Below are 24,098 nucleotides of genomic sequence, written 5' to 3'. Positions count from 1 at the left end.
TTCTTTTATTTGGCCTTAATGCAGAACCAAGGCATTCCCCATCCACCTGTTAATACTATTCTTTTAATAAAAAGTGTTTTCACCTGCTTAATTTTAAAAGCAGGGGCATTCTAACTTAAAAAAAGTTCTCTAAAATAGCACACCCCACCAACGAACCTACTTTTTATTTTATAATCCACAGTTAATCATTGTCCTTATGGTTAGTAGTCCACAATACAAACATATTACTAACAATTGCCTCAGAAGATAGTTTTTGTTTTGTATGTCTAGTATCCATGGATTACGTTCAGGATTTACTGGGAAAAGACTGATATAAAATAGTATGTTTCATAAGTTTTTCATATGAATACACACGTCAAAAAAAAAAAAATCTTTTGCCAGGCCATGTGTCTAGATTTTTGATTTGGAAAATATGATCATTATAAGAATCAACTACAGAACATCAAACTGAATACAGCCCTTTCCTGAGGGCTTGCAAACTGAATCTGGCAACATTTTGGAAAAGTACTACTTTAGGTTCTCAATCACCAACAAGCCCTCTAGCTCTTCTAGTGGGCTCAGCCCCTTATATTGAGTCCTTTGAAAAAATTATGAGTTGCAGGTGTTGAAATTTTCAAGCATTTTCTTTCCGTCTCTTCATTAACCGGTATGTAAACTAGTCCTAACAGACAAGGATTATACTTTATGAGGCTTATATTTACACTTAATGCACTTCTTGCATTTTTCTTCCGTCCATTTTCCTTCTTATCTCTTGCAACCAAACGTTGCACCTCTTTTAAAAACTCCATTATTTAACAAAACACCTAACAATAATGAAATTAACCAAACCCTCGCTACTCTTTTGCGTTGCGGTTCCATGGGCTTGAAAACGAAGGAAGCTTGTCCCTTGCGGTGATCCGTCCTAGTGTCTGCCTGTAGCAAGATGGCGGCGGTCTCAATGTCAGTGGCGCTGAGGCAAGCGTTGTGGGGGAGAAGGGTAGCGACTGTAGCTGCCGTTTCCGTTTCCAAGGTTTCGACCAGGTAACAGGATTATGAGGCTTCTTCTTTAAGCTTCTCGGGTCTCTCCACCTTTGCGGAGGTCTCTCCTAGCTGGATCCCGGAGAAGGCCTCGGGAAAACGTCCTTTGCTGACCCTTTCCTCGGGAGAGGGCGGGTGGATTTGGGGCGATCTAGGGGAGCTTGGCCAGGCGAGTCGGGGCGTGCATGCGGGGAGAGGAGAGGAAGACCCCTGGTTTCTTGGAACCATGCATTGCTGCTATGGGAGAAGAAGGTCTGGGGTATGGGGTTGTCTCCAAAGCTATGAACCGAGCTTGAGCCCCCAGAGAGGAGGCGGAGTCTCATTTTTCTTCCCTTCTTTCTGAAACCGTCCATTTTTCACCTGTTTGCCCATCACTCCAGTTTTTACTGGAGGGTTGAATGTCTCTTTCCCTTACACGACTTTAAGTGGTATTGATTAGGTTTCTGAACTGAAACATTTTATTTGTCAGGCTGCTTGGGAGGAAAACTTGGTTGGAATTCAATGTTAGTAAAATTACTGCTCCTAGTAATACTGGAAAGTAATTTTTAAAAGGCTGGTGGTAATGCTGAGATTTTTCCCATGTAGAATTTTATTAAAGCCTCACTGTAATTCAGAGATTGTTGTTGTTCATTGTTTTTCATTGAAGCATTTTTGTGATGGTGTTTTCTTTTTTGACTGCATTACTTAATCCTCCATTTCCCTATTTTTCTGCATTTTCCTGGTTTTAGTATAACAACAGCTCACGCGCCCACACACATACTATCTAGCATTTCTATTTGCGAAAAATTTATTATTTTGTTAAATTGTTTTTTTCACAGCTTGTTAGTACAAATATAAACTAGAGCTTTTGTTGATTGTCTTCTGCAGGAGTGCTTAGAACAGCGATGCAAAGACTGGATGGACAGAACTGAAGCGGGTGTGAGGGATGGGAGTGTTAAAAATTGAAGAGAGAGTCTATTGAAATTAGTTTAGTGTTGTATTAAACATAAAGGGAATACAGAGAGTTGGAAAGAGTTAATTAGAAAGGATTTTGGGAGATAAGTTTTATTTAGGTTTTAAATAGTGGATGATGGATGGGAAAGATGCCCTAGGTAGGGTCAGTGGCTTATTAAAAGTCTTGAGGGCAATATATACATAATACTGTTATTGTTGTTGTTTAGTTGCCAAGTCGTGTCCGACTCTTGCGATCCCATGGACTGTAGCCCCCCAGCTCCTCTGTCCATGAAATTCTTCAGGCAAGAATACTGGAGTGGGTTGTCGTTTCCTTCTCTGGGGATCTTCCTGACCCAGAGATGGAACCCGCATCTCTTGTGTTTCTGCATTGGCAGGCGAATTCTTTACCTCTAGCCATCAGAGAAGCTCATATACATAATATCGTGTCATTGAAAAGTATAAGTTTGTAATTAACTGTTCTACTTATGGGGAACTTGAAGAATGTAAAGTATTTCTCTAAGATACTCCACTGGTTAACCTAGGTCTAGAATAGAGGTGACCCAGGTTAGCTATTCTCCTAGATACTATGGAGATTAATTTTGCATTTCCAAGTAATTCACAGTAGCCCTTGAACTGAGAGCAAATTTGAAGGGTCCATGGCCAAGCAAAACGTGGCTGTAGGGAATTCCCTGGTGGTCTAGGGGTTAGAAGGACTTCCCTGTAGCTCAAATGGTAAAGAATCTGCCTGCAGTGCAGGAGACCAGGGTTTGATCCCTGGGTCAGGAAGATCCCCTGGTGAAGGGAACGGCAATCCACTCCAGTATTCTTGCCTGGAGAATCCCATAGACAGAGAAGCCTAGTGGGCTACTGTCCATGGGGGCAGAAAGAGTTGGATATGACTGGGCAGCTAACACACACTAGTGCTTAGATAAGCCAGTATGAAGCCCTTCCAGCTTCAATCCCAGGTGGGGAACTAGGATCCCACAAACTTCCGGGGCGTGGCCAAAAATAAACAAAACATGGCTGTGCTGTATGTCTGAGTCACAGCCATTTTGTTAGCAATTTATAGTAGTTGAAGTTAAGATACTAGATTTTGGAAACTCTGGTAATTAGTCTTATCCACATTTAAAGAGTTTCTGCTTGCAAATGTGTTAGAAGAGATTTGAAAATAAAACTTTAAACCATGTAAAGATGAACTGTTTCAGATATTGAGTGAAGTTGCTCAGTCGTGTCCAACTCTTTGTGACCCCATGGACTGTAGTCTACCAGGCTCCTCCATCCATGGGATTCTCCAGGCAAGAGTACTGGAGTGGGTTGCCATTTCCTTCTCCAGTTTCAGATATTAAAATTCTTAAAAGTCAAAGCAAATTTTAAACCCAAGTCAAATGATACACTTGTTTGCTTTCTTTACTATATATTTTTTTCTTTTTTTCCCTAAAGAGCTTATGTTGTTAATTTCATCTTGAGGGAAATGTATGGCACTTCTCTCTTACATAGTATTTGCTTTTTATCCTTAAAATCTCTTTACATTATGACTTGTGAGTAATGAGGATCTGGAAAGGTGGAGTGTGGAAAGAGAGCCATTAATGGGGAGATATACATCTTAAATTCATTGTATTTTATTACTTTATTTGCAAACGATGTGACATTTCAGATCACTTAGGTAAAATGAGAGGGGAGAATCAGTAAGGCCCTTGGTAAGGAAGGGAGTAGTGATCAAATACTAAAAAAAAAAAAAAAGAACTGTTAGCAGAAGGAAAGAAGCAGTTAACTGGTACATTAACTTATTAATGTATGAATTTAACTGCAGTATATCTGTAAAAAACCAAAGAGACCAAAAACCAGACAGCATGCACACACAAGACAGAAAAAACTAAATGGTGTCGTTGATTTCAGCTGGTCTGGTTACTGAGCACCTGCTCTAGAGTGAGTGTGTTTCCAGGTGCTTCTCATTTCCCTGGACTGAAGGAGAAGGGAGAAAACCCTGGATATATGGCTTACACTTTTCCTTACTTTCCTAAGGGATCGTCCAGAGTAAGTTTAACTATTTAGATATTAGTCTTCTCCAAGGGATCTTCCCAGCCCAGGGATCGAGCCCAGGTCTCTCGCATTGTGGGCAGATTCTTTACCAGCTGAGCCACCAGGGAAGCCCAAGAATACTGGAGTGGGTAGCCTATCCCTTCTCCAGTGGATCATCCCGACCCAGGAATCAAACCGGGGTCTCCTGCATTGCAGGCGGATTCTTTACCAGCTGAGCTATTAGGGAAGCCCAGAGAAAAATGGCATTTTATTTCAAAATAGCAGTATTTAGGACTCAGGACATTTGATACAGTGGTTTTGTTTTCTTTAACCTGTTCATGTATACTTATCTCACCTAGCCCTGTTCTATCACTTCTTTCGATTGGACTGTCTTGTGTTTATCTCAAATATAGCTCCTTAGGTTCTTCAGAGGGTGTGCTGTTAGTACTGGTGGGAGCTAAGTGTATGGGACCTTTTTGTGAGGCCTGTTTTGTATTGTATTCTCTTGCTCTATCTTATTTTTCAGAGTTAGATAAGCCAGTATGAAATTATGAGTTTGCAGGAACCTTCAATGAGTAAGAGGTACTAAGTTTGATAAGAGTTCTCTGTATATTACACCTTGCTGAGAAACTGTCTCAGCCTAAATTTGAGAAACACTTGTTTTTCAGTTGCTGTCATATCTGACTCTTTGGAACCCCATGGACTGCAGAAGGCCAGGCTTCCTTGTCCTTCACTATCTCCTGGAGTTTGCGCAAACTGATGTGCATTGAGTCGGTGATGCCATCCAACTGTCTTATCCTCTGCTGCCCCTTCTCCTCCTGCTTTCAGTCTTTCCCAGCATCTGGGTCTTTTCCAATGAGTCGCTTCTTCGAATCAGTTAGCCAAAGTATTGGAGCTTCAGTTATTAGGACATTTAAAGTCCGCAGATTGGCTTCTGCTGGATAAACAAATTCCTCTCTGAAGGGGAGCTACTTTTTGCTGTCTGGAATGTATCAAGACCAAGTTTTGTGAGCTTGCAGTGTTTATAATGTGCTTTCTAATAGGTTTCATTGTTTTGCTTATTTTCCTCGTTAAAAATATCCATAATTAGTTGGTCTGTTTTCATCAGTATCATACATATTTGTTGAATTCCTCTTAGGAGATTTAAAAACTAGTTAAATATTTTAACACTCTGAGCTCCTGCTTTAGAGTGAGTCTAGAGCACTCTCAGTTCAGTTCATTCGCTCAGTCATGTCCAACTCTTTGCGACCCCATGGACAACAGCACTCCAGGCTTCCCCATCCATCATCAGCTCCCAGAGCTTACTCACACTTATGTCCATCGAGTTGGTGATGCCATCCAACCATCTCCTCTGTCATCCCCTTCTCCTCCTGCCTTCAATCTTTCCCAGCATCAGGGTCTTTTCCAGTGAATTAGTTCTTCACATCAGGTGGCCAAAGTATTGGAGTTTCAGCTTCAGCATCAGTCCTTCCAATGAACATTCAGGACTGATCTCCTTTAGGAGGGACTGGTTGGATCACCTTGCAGTCCAAGGGACTCTCAAGAGTCTTCTCCAACACCACAGTTCAAAAGCATCAATTCTTTGGTGCTCAGCTTTCTTTATAGTCCAACTCTCACATCCATACATGACCACTGGAAAAACCATAGCCTTGACTAGATGGACCTTTGTTGGCAAAGTAATGTCTCTGCGTTTTAATATGCTGTCTAGGTTAGTCATAACTTTCCTTCCAAGGAGTAAGCATCTTTTAATTTCATGGCTGCAGTCACCATCTGCAGTGATTTTGGAGTCTCAAAAAATGAAGTCTGCCACTTTTTCCACTGTTGCCCAGTCTATTTGCCATGAAGTGATGAGACTGGATGCCATCATCTTAGTTTTCTGAATGTTGAGTTTTAAGCCAGCTTTTTCACTCTCCTCTTTCACTTTCTTCAAGAGGCTCTTTAGTTCTGCCATAAGGGTGGTGTCGTCTGTGTATCTGAGGTTATTGATATTTCTCCCTGCAACCTTGATCCCAGTTTGTTCTTCATCCAGCCTGGCATTTCGCATGATGTAGTCTGCATGTAAATTGAATAAGCAGGGTACCGATCGATATACAGCCTTGATGTTCTCCTTTCCTAATTTGGATCCAGTTCATTGTTCCATGTCCAGTTTTAACTGTTGCTCCTTGACCTGCATACAGATTTCTCAGGAGGCAAGTAAGGTGGTCTGGTATTCCCATCTTTTTAGAATTTTCCACAGTTTGTTGTGATCCACACAAAGACTTTGGTGTAGTCAGTAAAGCAGAAGTATATGTTTTTCTGGAACTCTTTTGCTCTTTCGATGATCCAACAGATGTTGGCAATTTGATCTCTGGTTCTTCTGCCTTTTCTAAATCCAGCTGGAACATCTGGAAGTTCTTGGTTCATGTACTGTTGAAGCCTAGCTTGGAGAATTTGGAGCATTACTTTGCTAGCCTCTGAGATGAGTGCAATTGTGCAGAGACTAATTCTAATTAGTCTAATATTAGAATAATGTCTTGGCACATAGTAAATTTTACCTAAATATATGCTGATTTTATTATTGGTTTAAATAGGCTGAATATTTTCTTTTTTTTAATCTTGTTGATGGATATCGTGGTAGATGATATTATTATTTATAACATTTACATTCCCTGTGACAGGATTATGCATCACTGCCCCATTTGCCAAATGATTTGTTTTGACCAATGAAATCTTAACCAGAAATGGCTGCTGCTGCTGCTGCTGCTAAGTCGCTTTAGTCGTGTCTGACTCTGTGCGACCCCATAGACGGCAGCCCACCAGGCTCCCGTCTCTGGGATTCTCCAGGCAAGAACACTGGAGTGGGTTGCCATTTCCTTCTCCAATGCATGAAAGTAAAAAGTGAAAGTGAAGTTGCCCAGTCCTGTCCGACTCTTAGCGACCCCATGGACTACAACCTACCAGGCTCCTCTGCCCATGGGATTTTCCAGGCAAGAACACTAGAGTGGGTTGCCGTTTCCTTCTCCAATGCATGAAAGTGAAAAGTGAGGTGGATGAAACTGGAGCCTATTATACAGAGTGAAGTAAGCCAGAAGGAAAAACACCATACAGTATACTAACGCATATATATGGAATTTAGAAAGATGGTAACAATAACCCTGTGAACGAGACAGCAAAAGAGACAGTGATGTGTAGAACAGTCTTATGGACTCCGTGGGAGAGGGAGAGGGTGGGAAGATTTGGGAGAATGGCATTGAAATATGTAAAATATCATGTATGAAACGAGATGCCAGTCCAGGTTCGATGCACGATACTGGATGCTTGGGGCTAGTGCACTGGGACGACCCAGAGGGATGGTAGGGGAAGGAGGAGGGAGGAGGGTTCAGGATGGGGAACACATGTATACCTGTGGTGGATTCATTTTGATATTTGGCAAAACTAATACAATTATGTAAAGTTTAAAAATTAAATAAAAATTAAAAAATAATAAAAAAAAAAGAAAAGTGAAAGTGAAGTTGCTCGGTCGTGTCCGACTCTTAGTGACCCCATGGACTGCAGCCTACCAGGCTCCTCCTCGCATGGGATTTTCCAGGAAAGAGTACTGGAGTGGGGTGCCATTGCCTTCTCCAGAAATGGCTAGGTCACGTCAGACACTAGCTCCAGGAACTTTCCCATGTTTTGCCATGTTGTTTTTTCCTCTGCTGTCCCAGGTGGGCTTTTTTCTTTCAGCCTAGATCCTGGAACAAAGATAACATGGGGAAAAGCAGAGCTGATTATTATAGGTTATATAAAATATAAAGAGACTAAGAAATAAAATTTGTTATAAGCCACAAAGATGTTTGGATTGTTGCCTACCTCAGAATAACAGCCTATACTGACCCTTACACATACACATGAAAATAAGCAGGTTTTGGTATATGCACTGATATATCAGTAATTAGGTCACAGGCTTTTGGAGGGATGAAAAGATTTTTAATTCATTTTTCTATACCTCATAGCACCTAGTGTAATGGGTCTTACAGTAACAACGCTTATCACATAGATGAGTGAATACATATTCAGAGATGGTAAGGAAAAATAGGAAGCCATAGGTAGTATTTCTGTTAATAGCCTCATCAGTGAAAACCAGGTAGGCAATAACCTACTAAATGTGGATATAAAATATCTACAACTCACATTCTTTTCTAATCATTTGCTTTGGTCTGAGTTGAGGATATTCACCTAAAACCCTGTTAACTTCTGGACTGAAGTTGTCTCACGAATAGATCTTTTTTGTATTCATACATTTCTTTGAGAAGTGTCCTGATTCCTCTTTTGTTTTCAAATTTAAAAAAGATACGGAAATGAAATTATTTGAGAAAGTGTACTCACGGAACATCTGAACTCTTTAGGAATAATAGTAACTAAAGGTAATTATTAGACTTGCTATCTGCAAGCTACTTGAAGTTTTTAAAAGTTAATAATAGTACATGGGACTTAGTGAAGACAAATGAGCCAACTTGGTTCCTGTATAATACATGTTAGAAGAGGTCTCTGGGGATAGGGTGAATACAGGATAAGACCATTTCAAATGAAATATATATCCTTTGGTGAACATTGAGAATCATTTTTGTGAAGTTTATTTTGAGTACAAATTAATAATAGCAGCTAACATTTCTCACTTACTGTGTATTAGCCACTGGGCCAAGGACTTTACCTTCGTTATCTCATTTCTCAAAGTAATCCTACGAACTTAGGTGTTTTTATTCTTATTTTTCAGATGAGGAAACATTTTTAAGTTTACGTTACTAGGAAATAGTCTGACTTAGCTAAAGGAATATGTGACTTTTGCAGGAAGAAATATTATGTCTGATAATAGTAACCTACAACTCGTGTGTTCTCTTTTTTTTTTCCTTTTAGCAAGGTATATTTTTTATTTGAAAGACTATCTGATGCTCTTTACTTTCACTCCACTATTCCTTTTATACAATGAGAGTCTCCAGTTGAGGAATTGGGGTTTTTTTTTTGTGTGTGTGTGTGTGGTAAGGGTCTTTCCCCTAAAGTTTGTCATTATTTCTGATAAGAGACTGTAGGTAACTTCATGATTATATTGTCTTTCCCTCTTAAACAAGATACATGTTATGTATATTGAACAAGCTATACTGAAGATATTTTTCTTCCTTACTCTCGTGATCATTGGGAAAAAGTTATTGTATTCTGTTGCCTTTAAAAACTATCAAGTGTCTGCTATGCTTTCTGAGTTCTTGTGTCTGCTTTTTAATAGTGTTTTTGTGTCCTTCCTTGACTTTTCTGCTCCCCTTTAGCATTTCCATTACTGCTTTTCATTTATAATGGATTTGAATACCAAGCAAATAAACCTATTAGAATTTTGTATAAGGAGAGGGAGAGGGTGGGGAGATTTGGGAGAATAGCATTGAAACATGTATAATATCATGTATGAAACGAGTCGCCAGTTCAGGTTCGATGCACGGTACTGGATGCTTGGGGCTGGTGCACTGGGACAACCCAGAGGGAGGGTAGGGGAAGGAGGAGGGAGGAGGGTTCAGGATGAGGAACGTGGGTATACCTGTGGTGGATTCATTTCGATATTTGGCAAAACTAATACAATATTGTAAAGTTTAAAAATAAAATTAAAAAAATAAAATAAAATAGAATTAAAGTTTTGTTGGTGGCTGAAATTTACTTTATTGTGATTACAGCCTTGAACTTTTTAAAAGTTGACAGATAATACATATAATTGTTGTTTAGTCACTATGTTGTATCTGACTCTTTTGTGACCCTATGGACTGCAGCCCATCAGGCTCCTCTGTCCTACATGAGCTCTTTATTGTAACTTTTTTTTCAGTTTGCAGTATCCAGACACCCTGATGGAATCTTTGCAGATATCATATTCTTCATAACAACTTTCATCCGAATCTTTGGATATTTTAGCAAACTATTTGAAGTCGTTTGTCCTTTAAGTAATGGCATGAGAACAATTCAGAATTTGTTTCAAATTCTGTTACTGAGCATTTTAATAGATTAAATATTAAATTAAATATTAAAGTTACATTAAATATTTAATTAAAATTAAATTGTATTAAATATTAAATAGTATTTCATAGATTAAAATACTAAGGTTCTTTAGAACTAGTTGCTCAAATGTGACTTTTTTTTTTGACTTTACTGTCTAGACTTAAATTTTTTCCTTTATGGGACCGTGCTCAAGTTCAGTTTTTAAACTCTTGCTGTACATCAAAATCACCTGTTGTGTGCATAAATAATTTAGATGTCTTGGTCCCAGTATATATTGGCTCACTAAGTTTAGGTTGAGATCTACCTCTGTAGTGATTCTGAAGGGAAGGGAAGGCTGAAAACTGCTGTTTTTGTTTAATAGTTTCCATGCTGTATCTTGAAGGATGTCAAAATACATTTTACCTTAGGTGGAGATTTTAAAAAACCAGCAAAAATGCTTCTATTTTTGTATATTTTCCTAATCTGAGTTTTATGTTTTTTACCCATGTATTTTATAGAGGCTTTTTCTAGGAGATACTTTCCTTTGAGGCAAAGCAGGCATTTTGATAATTTTGGAGAAAGCAGGCCATGTTACTCACTCTCCAGAGACTCTCGTTCTTCCTTTTGGAAGGGCTCAGGTTTAATATAGCGCAGCTGTTGAACTCTGCCCTTCAGAGTTTTAAGAAGAAAGTGTTTTATCCTTTAAAATGGAAATGACTTTTTTAGGGAGGTGGTCTTTGGCTGGATATAGTTCTCTAAGAAAGCTTTTCTAGAGTTCTTTTGTTTCAGTGATTTCTTAGAATTGTTTCAGATGTTTGAGAGCACTATCTCTGAGAGTAAAGATCTGGCTGCTTTTGAAATGTGTTTTGCTGTATCCTTAACAAAGCTAGATGAAGGATTTAATTCTTTGTGTTTTCTAGGACTCAAAAATATGTTCTTTTCTTTATTCAGCCACTCCATACATAAGTAAATGGTCCTTGAATAGGTTTACTAGACAAAAGATCCTGTTCTAGATGACTGTTCAGCAAGCCATATGCTTCTCCTAAAAATGTCAGTCTGTCCTGATGAGCTTTAAAGTGAATACAGATGTTTTGGCTCTTTTGAGGACTACCACCCTTTGTGTGGAAAGAGTACTTTTTCAAGAAATTTCTTCAATATAGAAGTTTGCATGAAATTTATATTTGTAACTTTTGTCTTTTATGTCTAATGAAATTAGCTTTAATTAGTCATTAGTAATTTAAATTTAATGTCCTTAGTACAAATGAAATTTAAAGAAATAAAATAGGTCTTAATAAGGCTTTTGTTAAGGTTTTGTATTTATTTGGTCTTTTTAAAATTGGAAACTTAGAGTGCTATTAAATATTTTTGTGCAATGAAAGGTGATATTTTGACACAAAGGGATACCTTTTTGATTTTCAGTGTCTTCTACCTTGGTAGGTTAACTGTAGAAGTTATAGTTCATAGATTGATAGAATGTTTGAGGTGAAAGAAAACTCTCGGATCATCCTGTCTGATCCTTTGTTTAATGCAGGAATCCCCAGAACTTTCTGCTTCTTGATTATCTAGCACTTGAGGAATATACGGTGAACTTCTAGCCTTAGAAAGCCCTCTGTACTTTATTTAAATTTACTGGTAAATGAAGTTTCTCTTTAATACTATATGGAAAAATTGTAACCCTTATACATATGTCAGCCCTTCAGTTAATTGAAGGCATTTGTCATCAGTCATTCTCCCTCTGAGTTCTTGCTCCAGGCTTAGCATGTCTAGTTTGTTTACCCCTAATTAATGACCAAATTTCCTAATGCTTTACTACTTCTTGGTACTCCTTAGGATGTATTTCATTTTTCCAGTATTTATCTTTGAACTATATACTGTATTTTTAACTAAATGAGGTGATCAAATGTGGTAGTTTAGCAAATTGAAATCATAAAAGAGTTGACTCTTGACTGGATTTAACATTTTAAAATTTTTTAAATTATTAAGAAAAATTCACTATCTTCCTTTGGTGAACAGTTTTTAGAATTTTAACACATGTATAGATTTGTGTGATTACCTCAGTCATCAGGGTACAGAATAACAAAATACCCCAAAAAACTCCTTCTCTTCCCCTGTAATCTCTGGCAACAAATAATCTTTTCTTCATCTCCTTAGTTTTGTGATTTTGAGACTGTAATATTAATGAAAATTGGTTTCTTTCATTCACCATAATGCCTTCGAGAGTCTTCTAAGTTGTGTGTATCAATAACTCATTCTTCTTATTGCTAAATAATATTCCGTTGTTTGAATGTACCACAGTTTATCCATTTACCCCCTGGAAGGTCTTTTGAATTATTTCTGGTTTTTGGCAGTTGTGAATAGAGCCACTTTTAAACATTTGTATACAAGATTGTGTGTAAACATTTCATTTCTCTAGCATATATATCTAGGAGGGAGATTCCTGGGCCATAGGTAATACACTTTTTGGGGGGCTGTTCTGGGTCTTCATTGCTGTGCATAGGCTTTTTTCTCACTGCAGTGAGTGGGGATTTCTAAGTTTGGTGTGTGAGCTTCTCATTGAGATGGCCTCTCTCATTGCAGAGCATGGGCTCTAGACTGCAAGGGGGCTTCAGTGGCTGCAGTGCACGGGCTCCGTAGTTGCAGTTCCTGGGCCTTAGAGCACAGGCTCCACAGTTGTGGCAGATGGGCTTAGTTGCTCCGCGGCATGTGGGATCTTCCCAGACCGGGGATTGAACCGGCGTCTCCTGCATTGACAGGTGGATTCTCTACCACTGAGCCACTAGGGAAGGCTCAGGTAATATACTTTAACTTTATAAGATACTGCAAAACCATTTTCCAGAGTAGTTGTACCATTTTGCTTTTCCAGCAGCAATGTATAAAATGTAGGTGCTTTGTATCCTTATTAACATTGGTATTGTCAATATTTTTAAATTTAACCATTTTAATTGGTGTATAATAATTCGTTGTCTTTTTTTTAAACAACTTTATTGAGACATAATTACCGTATAATTCACTCATATAAAATATATGATTTGATGGTTTCTAGCCATCTCTGGGGTCGCACAGAGTTGGACACGACTGAAGCGACTTAGCAGCAGCAGCAGCAGCAGCAGCAGCAGCAGCAGCAGCAGCAGTATATTTACTTGGAGAAGGAAATAGCAACTCAGTCCAGTGTTCTTGCCTGGAGAATCCCAGGGACGGCGGAGCCTGGTGGGCTGCCGTCTATGGGGTCGCACAGAGTCGGACACGACTGAAGCGACTTAGCAGCAGCAGTATATTTACGGGCTTCCCATAGCTCAGTTGGTAAAGAATTTGCCTGCAGTGCAGGAGACCTGGGTTCGAGTCCTGGGTTGGGAAGATCCCCTGGAGAAGGAAATAGCAACCCACTCCAATATCCTTGCCAGGAGAACCCTGTGGACAAAGGAGCCTAGCAGGCTACAGTCCATGGATTTGCAAGAGTCAGATACAACTTAGTGGAGTTGTAAACTGCTACTGTTCACTGTTAGTTTTAGAACATCACTCCAAGAAGAAATCCTGTGCTCATTAGCCTTCACTATGTGTTTTTCCCTTTCCCTAGCTCTAGCCAGCCACGGATCTGCTTTCAGTCTTTTGAGTTTGCCTACTCTGGGCATTTCATACCAAGAGAATCATATGTTACCTTTTGTGACTGGCTTCTTTTAATGTTTTCCAGGTTCATCTGAATTGTAGCATGTATCAGTACTTTATTCATTTTTATTGATGGATGATATTCTGTTGAATGGATATATCACACTGTTTATCCACAAGTTGATAAGACATTGGGAGTGTCTACCTTTTGGTTAGTATGAATAATGTTCTATGAACATTGACTTCCCAGGTGGCCCAGTGGTGAAGAATCTGCCTACCAATGCCAGAGACACCAGAGGCATGGGTTCAATCTTTGGATCAGAAAGATTCCCCTAGAGGAGGAAGTGGCAACAATCTCCAGCATTCTTACTGGGAAAATTACATGGATAGAGAAGCCTGGCGGGCTACAGTTCTTGGGGTTGCAAAGGCACACAGCAGTACTGTGAACATTTGTGTACAGGTTTTTGTGTGGCACAGGTTTTCATTCTTTTGGGTATATCTAGATTAGTTGAATTGCTGCATAATATGATAACTTTGTGTTTAGCCCTCTGAGTAATTGCCAGACTCTTTCCAAACTGGCTGTACCACTTTACATCCCCACCAGCAGTGAATGAGGGTCTTTACAACCTTGCCAACACTTATTACTGTTTTTATTATAACTGTCCCAGTGAGTATGAAGTGGTATCCAGTGGTTTTGATTTGCATTTCCATTATGGATAACTTGTTGTGGTTTTAATATGTATTTCCCAATAGCTGATAATATTGAGGCCAAGTGTCTGTTATATCTTTTGCCCATTTTTAAGTTGAGGTGTCTATTTTCTTATTGTTGAATTTTGGAGTTCTTAAAAGACTCTGGCTATAAGTCCTTTGTTGGATATGTGGTTTGCGAATATCTTCTGCTCATCTGTAGCTTTTCTTTTCATTCTTTTAACAGTATCTTTTCGAGAGTAAAAGTTCTTAATACTGATAGTCCAGTTCACCAGCCTTTTTCTCTTATTTATTGTACTTTTGTTGTCGTATTTAAGAACTCTTGGCCTAACCCTAGGGCATGAATATTTTTTACTCTGTTTTCTTACTGAGGCTTTGAAATATTTTTATTCAGATCTATGATCATATTGAGTGAATTTTTATATAAAATGTGAGATTTAAGTTGAGGTTAATTTTTTTGCATACAGATGTACGTTTGTTCCAACACCATTTATTGTAAAGACTATTCTTTTATAATTGAATTGTTTTTGGACCTTTGTCAGTGTTCAGTAATATTTGTCAGGGTTTATTCCATTGATCTAAATCCCTTTGCCATTACCACACAGACTTTGATTACTGTAGTTTTATGGTTAATGTATTGTAATTGAGGAGTTGTGATACTTCTGGTTTCATTCTTCTTTTTCAAAAACTTTTTAGCTATTTGAGTTCCTTTGCTTGTCCATCTAAAATTTAGAATCATTTTATCCATATTTCTGAAAATTCCAGCTGGGATTTTGATTGGTATTGCTTTAAATCTATAGATTAATTTGAGGAGAGTTGGACCATAAAGAAGGCTGAGCGCCAAATAATTGATACTTTTGAATTGTAGTGCTGGAGAAGACTCTTGAGAGTCCCTCAAGATCCCTCCAGCAAGGAGATCAAATCAGTCAATCCTAAAGGAAATCAGTCCTGAATATTCATTGGAAGGACTGATGTGGAAGTTGAAGCTCCAATTCTTTGGCCACCTGATGTGAAGACCTGATCCTGGGACAGATTGAAGGCAAAAGGAGAAGTGGGTGGCAGAGGATGAAATTGTTAGCATCATTGAGTCAATGGACATGAGTTTCAGCAAACTTTGGGAGATAGTGGAGGACAGGGAAGCCTGGTGTGCTACAGTCCATGGGGTTGCAAAGCATCAGACATGACTTAGCAACTGTACAACAACAACAAAATCGGAGCATAGTTGTCATTTCTAAAAATAAAATATTTATTTGGCTGCACTGGGTCTTGGTTGCATGCAAACTCTTAGTTGTGGTATGAGGATCTAGTTCCCTGACTAGAGAAGGAACCAGGGCCCCATGAATTATGAAATCGGAGTCTTAAACACTGGGCTACCAGGGAAGTCCTGAGTTGTCATTTTTATTATGTTGACCCCTCCAATCCATATACATGGATGTGTCTTCATGTATTTATTGATTTCTTTCATTGGTGTTTCATAGTTTTGAATGTGCAGATCCTATATGTTTTGTTCTATTTATGCCTACATATCTCAGTTTGGGGGAGCTATGGTAAATAGCCTTGTTTTTAAGATTTCAGTTTCTAATTTAACGTTGCCATGTATAGAAATAGGATTGATTTTTTTGTGTGTTTGACTTTGCAGGCAACCTTGCTAAATTCATTCATTAGTTCTCTATGTATTTTGTAGATTCCTTGGGATTTTTTAAAGTAGGTAATCATGCATTCTGTGAATAGGGACTGTTTATTTCTTCTGTCCAATCTCTGTACCTCATTGAGGTTGTCATTCTATTAATAAGAAGGTAGGACCAACACCTCAGTGAATGAAAAAAAAGATTTCCTTGCTTCTAGTTTTTGGCTCTTTTAGGTTTCCATGTATACCACTTGGTTCGTGAGAAAACAAATAGAAAAAAAAAATGGATGATTTACACACTCACACATTTCTGTTACTTCTCTTTCTAGCTTCTTGGGATAGGATGCTTCTCTTGAAGTGCTCATTTCTAAGTTTGCAGTTCCATTAAGTTTAGGCAAGGGATCAGTCAGTTCAGTTCATTCGCTCAGTCATGTCTGACTCTTTGTGACCCCATGGACTGCAGCACACCAGGCTTCCCTGTCCATCACCAACTTCCAGAGCTTGCTCAAATTCGTGTCCATTGAATTGGTGATGCCATCCAACCATCTCATCCTCTGTTGCCCCCTTCTCCTGCCTTCAGTCTCTGCCAGCATCAGGGTCTTTTCCAATGAGTTCTTCACATCAGGTGGCCAAATTATTGGAGCTTCAGCTTTCATATCAGTCCTTCCAATGAATATTCAGGACTGATTTCCTTTAGGATTGATTGGTTTGATCTCCTTGCAGTCCAAGGGATTCTCAAGAGAATCTTTATACTAGCTCTTGTTTTAGACTGTTCTCAGTGACAAGTTACAGTAGCCTAGAAACTCAAACAAGTAGCACAGTCAGGAAAAGGCAATTGACTTATATCATCAAGCAATGGAAGGGGCAGGGTAGCTAACTGGTCCCAGGGATCAGAGCTAGAAAGCCGCCAGACTCTCTAATTTGTCTGTCATTTGTCAACTACTATGTCAGGTTGTTTTTTTTCAGTGTGGCAGATATAGCTGATGAAAGTGTTTTCAGGCTTATATCTCATAGTTTTATCATTAGAAAGGGACTAAAAATCCCTTTCTTTGGTACCAAATTTAAAAATCTTGGGAATATTTGACAGAGTCAGATTAAACAGACTACAGTCATTGTTTGTAATTTTATTATTCCTGTTGTACCATACAACAGGATACATGTTAGTTATCCTACAGGTATCATGCATGTAGACTATAGGAACTCTGGAAGTCAGTTGTAATGAAAGCTGGGCCTCTTGAAGAAAAATTAAAAACCAGTAATATTTTATAGTATCCTTCAGTTCAGTTCAGTTCAGTCGCTCAGTCGTGTCCAGAGAACAAATAATGTCTGTATATATTGTGTAGACTGACCTCTTACCTTTTTCTTAAAGAACTCTGGCACTTTGCTTGTTAAAGTTTGTTCACTCATTCAGTAAATATTTGTAATTCTTTTCTAGTCTCCAAGATTGCATTTCTGCACTTTGCTAGAATGTGTACCCTTAGAACATCTGCTTTGAGGATGAACATAGTAGGATAGAAGTGTTCAAGCAGAGGCTGGATAATCATTTCTTAGGGCCTTATGGGTGAGCTTTGTCGTAGATTGGCATTTCCCAAAGAAGAGTATGAAACAAAAATATGGATATAGATGGTTTATTTGAAAACTGACCTAGGAACTAGAAGTGAGGAGCTCTGGAGTGAGACTGGGAAGGAGGAAAAAAGGGTGATAAATGAGATTGCTTGCAGTGAGCAGTAAGAGGTTTAATTTCAATGGAATCACCTAAGAATCATACAGAATGCCTTTCAGTATTATCCATTTTAAAGCTGGAAGGCTCGGACATTTACCCACTGGTTCTTGTTCGCTTTTGGTTGAAGGTGTTAGCTTTTTTTGTGCTTTTGAGTTACAGTGCTCCTTAAGACCCTGAGGCATAATGGGTTCACTTCAGTTGCAATACTGGATGATGACCTGAGTCTGAGCTGCTGGGTCTGGGGCTGAAATGAAAAATAGGTCAAGGGAATGTAGTGTGAGCACCAAAGGTATTGGTTACTTTGAGGGTGCTAATAATAATAATTTTAATAGCTATAATTTATTGAACACTTAGCTGCTGCTGCTAAGTCACTTCAGTCATGTCCGACTCTGTGCGACCCCATAGAGGCAGCCCACCAGGCTCCCCCATCCCTGGGATTCTCCAGGCAAGAACACTGGTGTGGGTTTCCTTCTCTATTAGAACACTTAGACACTGTGGTAATTGCTTTATGTTATTTCATGAAAGTGAATGATCTCATTTTAGATGATCTACTGATAATTATTTTATAGTTTAATCTATTCTTGGGCTTCCCTGGTAGCTCAGAAGATAAAGAATCCGCCTGCAGAGCTGGAGACCTGGGTTTGATCCCTGGGTTGGGAACATCCCCTTGAGGAGGGCATGGCAACCCACTCCAGTATCCTTGCCTGGAGAATCCCATGGCCTACAGTCCATAGGGTCGCAAAGAGTTGGACATGACTGAGTGACTAAGCACAGCACAATCTATTCCTAGGGTTGTAAATAACTCATATTTTTTAGAATTTGCTTTATTCACCAGTATTTTGAAGGACATAACAGTGGATCAGGAAACTGAAGTCTTACAACTCAGTTAACTGTAAATAATAATGGAAGTTCTCCAGAGGAGGGGACAATGCCATGTTTAAAGAATTCACGATGGCACAATACTCCTGTATTGTGTACCAGTTGACCAGTGCCTGTATAACATCCCAGCAGACAAAGATCAACCTATAGAATTTTCTTTGAATTTGAGAATGTAACAGGTCCAGCTAGTGGCCAGTAACCTGGGTGAATGAGCATAGATTTTCCCTTCACTGATACTGCCTGAATGATTTAATGATAGTTTTGAGGACTTTTTCTGCTGCTGCCTTTTAGGCTCATGCTCCCGTTCTGCTGTTGTCTGTGACTGATCACTATGGTGATAGCTTGTTGTCCAGCTATTAACATGTCCTAGCAGACCATAGTAGTGCACAGTTAGCTCTGGGACACATACAGTGCATCAGGGGTTCTTTCACAAATTCCTCTTTTCCTTTAGTTGAGACTTAAAACATTGGTATTCTGCTGCTACTGAAGTTACTGGTTTAAGTATTCATGCCTCTTAATTACTGCTTGTAAATGGCCCCTTTTAGGACTCGAGTTTTTATTTTGGTCCCAAATTTAATCTTTTGGCTTTAAGTTCAAACTGTTGATGTGGCCAACTCTCTTAATAGTCTCTTTGCTAAGTGTCCTTGACTCTAGTTTTGGGACAAACTGCTTTCTAGAGATTTTCTGTTAACTGCTGATAGTAGCCATGCTGCTAGGCCATATTTTTAGCTTTTTCATTCTTGAACTACTCCATTGGAGCCATCACATCAGTTAATACAGTATTTAGAAGCACACGTTTTAGCGTCAACTCTACCTACATTTGAATTCCAGCTCTGACAATGCTTGGCTCTGTCTTTGTGCTTGTTTTCTGTTGTGTAAATTGGACGTAATACCCTCTGTTTCATAAAGTATATGAAGTATTTAGGGCAGTGCCTGGCATATGCTGCTGCTGCTGCTAAGTCACTTCAGTCGTGTCCGACTCTGTGCGACCCCATAGACGGCAGCCCACCAGGCTCCCCCGTCGCTGGGATTCTCCAGGCAAGAACACTGGAGTGGGTTGCCATTTCCTTCTCCAATGCGTGAAAGTGAAGTCGCCCAGTCGTGTCTGACTCTTAGCGACCCCATGGACTGCATCTTACCAGGCTCCTCCGCCCATGGGATTTTCCAGGCAAGAGAACTGGAGTGGGGTGCCATTGCCTTCTCCACTAAATTGTAACAACAGAATCATCATTATCATTATTCTTGTAGCTTCTTTTAGTGTTTGTTCCTTTCTTCTCCTTTTCATCCCCTCCTTTTGTAAATCTTACCTAGATTCTAGTTCCTCTTCTTGGATTATTGGAGCATCTTGGATTTTGTGTTTATTTAGTTTTTTATTCACGAGTATCTAAAAGATGTATCTGCACCTGGCTTTTTCCAGATTGTGACCTCCCATGCACCCCTCAGCTCAGTTTAGTCTATTTTTGGTATCCATCATTCCACTGAAATAGCTTTCATCAAGGTCGATAGTAAACCTGCTGCTAAATGAGGAGACCTTTCTCCGTCCTTATCTTACATGGCCTTTACAATCCAAAAGGATGGCTTTCTCATTCTTGAAAGAGTCTTCCTTTCACTTCTATTTTGGCTTTTCTCACTTTGAATGCCCATCATCTTTTGCCCTTTCCTTGAACTGGCAGTGTTTCTCAGAGTTTGATTTATAGTTCTTTACTCTTTTAAAAGTGTTTTATATTATATAATACTTTATATACACGTGAATATATACATGTATATATATGTTTAGGAAGCACAGTCGCAAAATGAATTGATGTGAACTCACCATTCAACTTAAAAATGACCAATACCTTGTTTCTTTGCATACTCTGATAGGCTGAATAATACCCATTCACTCTAAAATGTCCATGTGTTAATCCCCAGAACATATGAATATTACCTTGAATGCAAAAGTGACTTTATAGGTATGATTAAATTGAGGCTTTTGAAATGGGAACGTATCCTTTTGGGCCTGATGTAATAAAAATGATTCTTGTAAGAAGGACACAGGAAGAGTCAGAGGAGAAGGAAATGCCACCACAGAAGCGGAGACTAGAGTGATGTGACCACATGGTAAGGCAGACTATAAAAGCTGGGAAAGATAAGGAAGGGATTTTCCCTTGGTGCCTCCAGAAGGAACCAGCCTTGTGACACATTGATTATTATTAGCCTGTGAGACTCATTTTGGATTTCTGACCTCCAGAACTGTAAGAGTAAATTTATGTTGTTTTACTCCACCAACTTTGTGGTAGTTTGTTATGGCAGCAATAGGAAACTAGTATACTCTTCTATCTCATTATCTGCTGTGACTTCAGTTACCGTTTACACGAAAGCTTAAATGTATATAGTTCATTTGTATCATATACACTTTTTACTCAAGGAATTCAGCCTATGTACATGGCAAATAAGAGTAGAAAATGTTTTAGTAACATTTAAAAATTCAAGTTGGATCTTTGATGTTTTACCTTAGTGATTATTTACTTTTCAACCAAAGAAACAGTAATTTGTACTACTGCTAGAGGACTGGCTTATTAAGATATATAACTGCATCTTTTTCTTGAATTTTAGACCCTTAGAACTACCCATTTGATTTTCCACAGGCATCTTCATCACAGTATGTCTGAAACAATTTGATAATGATCATCTCTTTCATTGCTCCTCTCATTTTCCCCTTAGTTATTGTTATCAGTACCCAGCCAGTTATCTGAGCCAGAAACCTAGGTATCATTCTTGTCTTCTCCCTCTTAGGCCTCCTATCAGTGTCATTCAGTTCTAGTATTCATTTTCCTAACTCTCATTCAATTTCCATACTCACTGCAACTGTAGTTACTTTCATCCTACCTCCTAACTGGTCTTCTTGTCTTTGGTCCTAATTTGTTCTCTGTGTTGCCTGTAGGATAAAGTCCAAACTTCTCAACATGTCAGAAAGCCCTTCATAGTCCCTGCCTGCATCTTCTTTTCATTCTTTGACGTTCATCCTCTTCTCAGTTCCATTCTGGCCCAGTCTCCAGCCATATGCAAACTGTATTTTGGCTGTGGTGAACTACTTGCTATCCCTGACTGCTGGCGTTTGTATGCTCTCACTCCTATGTGATCAAGATTCTGTCTGCTTAGATGGTTTCATCTGCTTTCCCCTCTGACCTTCCTGTCTCTTACTCCACCTCAACACTCTTTGCATATTTAAGTACTATTTATCCTTCAGGTGGCACATTACCATCACTTTCTCTAAGGAGCATTATTTGAATTCACAAGCTTAGGTTAAATACCAGTTCTATATGGTCTTAGAGTGCCTTATTCTTATGTCTTACCTTTTCTGGTACTAGTTATACTTCATTGTAATTGCCTATTTCTTTGTCTATGTTTCCCATTAGTCATAAGTTCTTTGAGAGATGGAACTGTTTTCCTCAGCTTTTGCCTTTCATAGCATAACACAGTACTTAACTACAGTAACATCTGTGAGCTCATATGATTATACAATAGTATGGAAAATTTAAAATATTTCATAGCAGCATCTCCTTAAGCAAGATAGCATTTGAGATTTTTGTTTTCCTTATGAAATAAATATTTGGGTTTTAAATGTGTCATGGACAATGATGTTATAGATTACTGGAAAATGACTTTTTTCCTTGTTAGGTTGTGTCCTGCTTCTTCCTTATATTGAATAATAGTATTGCATGTTGGAGACTTTATATTTTTTTAAAATTCTTTTTAAAAAATTGTAGTTGATTTACAGTGTTTCAGATGTACAGCAGAGTGAATCAGTGTTATATATATTTTTTTTTTTTCAGATTTTTTTTCATTATAGGCTATTACAAGATAATTAGTATAGTTTCCTGTGCTCTGTAGTAGGTCCTTGTTGTTTATCTATTTTATATATAGTAGTGCATATCTATTGATCCCAAATTCCTAATTTATTCCTCCTTCCTTTTCCCCTTTGGTGACCATAAGTTTATTTTCTGTGTTTATTTTGTAAATAAGTTCATTTGTGTCATTTTTTTTTTTTAGATTCTACATATAAGTGATATCATGTGATATTTGTCTTTCTTTGTCTGATTTACTTAATGTGATAATATCTAGGTCCATCCATGTTGTATTATTTCTTTCTTGTTATGACAGTAATATTCCATAATATATATTCTGTAATAAATTAATAGTAATATTTCATATTTTTTATCCAGTCATCTGTTTGTGGACATTTAGATTGATTCCATTTTTTGCTGTTGTAAACAATGCTGCTGTGAACGTGAGAGTGCACATATCCTTTTGAATTAGAGTTTTCTTCAGATACATGCCCAGAAATGGGATTGCTGGATTGTATGGTAACTTTGTTTTCAGCTTTTTAAGGAACCTCCATACTGTTCTCCAGTTTAGGAAGGTTCTCCTTTCTCCACACCCTCTCCCGTGTTTATTATTTGTAGACTTTTTTTTTTTTTTTTTGCCATTTTATTTTTTTAATTGAAGGATAATTGCATTATAGAATTTTGTGGTTTTCTGTCATACATCAACAAGAATCAGCCATAGGTACACCCATGTCCCATCCCTCCCAAAACTCCCTCCCATCTCCCTCCCCATCCCACCCTTCTAGATTGTCACAGGGCCCCTGTTTGAGCTCCTTCAGTCATATAGCAAATTCCCATTGGCTGTCTATTTTCCATAGGGTATTGTAAATTTCCATGTTACTCTCACCATACATCTCACCCTCTTCCTCCTTCCCTCCTTTTGTGTCCATAGGTCTGTTCTCTATGTTTCTCATTGATACCCTGAAAATAAATTCATCTTTTTAAGTCCATATATATGCATCAGTGTACAATATTTATATTTTTTTCTGACTTACTTCACTCTGTATAATAAGCTCTAGGTTCGTCCACCTCATTAGAACTGACTCAAATGCATTCCTCTCATGACTGAGTAGTATTCCATTGTATATGTGTAACAGCTTCTTGCTGTTACGTATGTTCTTGCTATTGTAAATAGTGCTGCAGTGAACATTGGGGTACATGTGTCTTTCAGTTTTTGTTTCCTCAGGGTATATGCCAAGTAGTGGGATTGCTGGGTCATATGGTGGCTTTATTCCTAGTTTTTAAGGAATCTCCTTACCATCTTCCATAGTGTTGTATCAGTTTACATTCCCACCAGCAGTGCATGAGGGTTCCCTTTTCTCCACACCCTCCCCAGCATTTATTGTTTGTAGATTTTTTAATGATGGCCATTCTGACTGGTGTGAAGTGATATCTCATTGTAGTTTTGGTTTGCATTTCTCTAATAATTAGCAGTGTTGAACATCTTTTCATGTGCCTGGTGGCCATCTCTATGTCTTCTTTGGAGAAATATTTAGGTCTTCTGTCCATTTTGTGGATTGCTTTTTGTTTGTTTTTTATATTAAGCTGTATGAGCTATTTGTATATTTTGGAATTAGTCCCTTGTTGATGCATTGTTTGCAGATATTTTCTCACATTCTATAGGTTGTCTTTTCATTTTGTTTATGGTTTCCTTTGCAGTGCAAAAGCATTTAATTAGGTTTCATTTGTTTATTTTTGCTTTTGTTTCCATTACTCTAGGAGACCAATCCAAAAAAATATTGCTGTGGTTTAT

The 24,098-nt window shown here is 38.5% G+C and overlaps 1 protein-coding gene across 1 annotated transcript in view; it reads left to right on the top strand.

Annotated features, from left to right (window-relative positions):
- The first annotated feature begins 903 nt into the window (after positions 1-903).
- NDUFS4 (NADH:ubiquinone oxidoreductase subunit S4) overlaps positions 904-24,098 on the top strand; it is a 115,594-nt gene continuing 92,399 nt past the window's right edge. The window contains exon 1 of the mRNA NM_175800.2: positions 904-1,020. Coding sequence (NP_786994.1) covers positions 923-1,020 — 98 coding nt within the window. The 5' untranslated portion in view covers positions 904-922. The remainder of the gene's footprint in view (positions 1,021-24,098) is intronic.

Source organism: Bos taurus, chromosome 20, assembly GCF_002263795.3.
Source record: "Bos taurus isolate L1 Dominette 01449 registration number 42190680 breed Hereford chromosome 20, ARS-UCD2.0, whole genome shotgun sequence".
In the NCBI taxonomy this organism is placed as follows: Eukaryota; Metazoa; Chordata; class Mammalia; order Artiodactyla; family Bovidae; genus Bos; species Bos taurus.
This window is presented reverse-complemented; position numbering and strand designations above follow the sequence as displayed.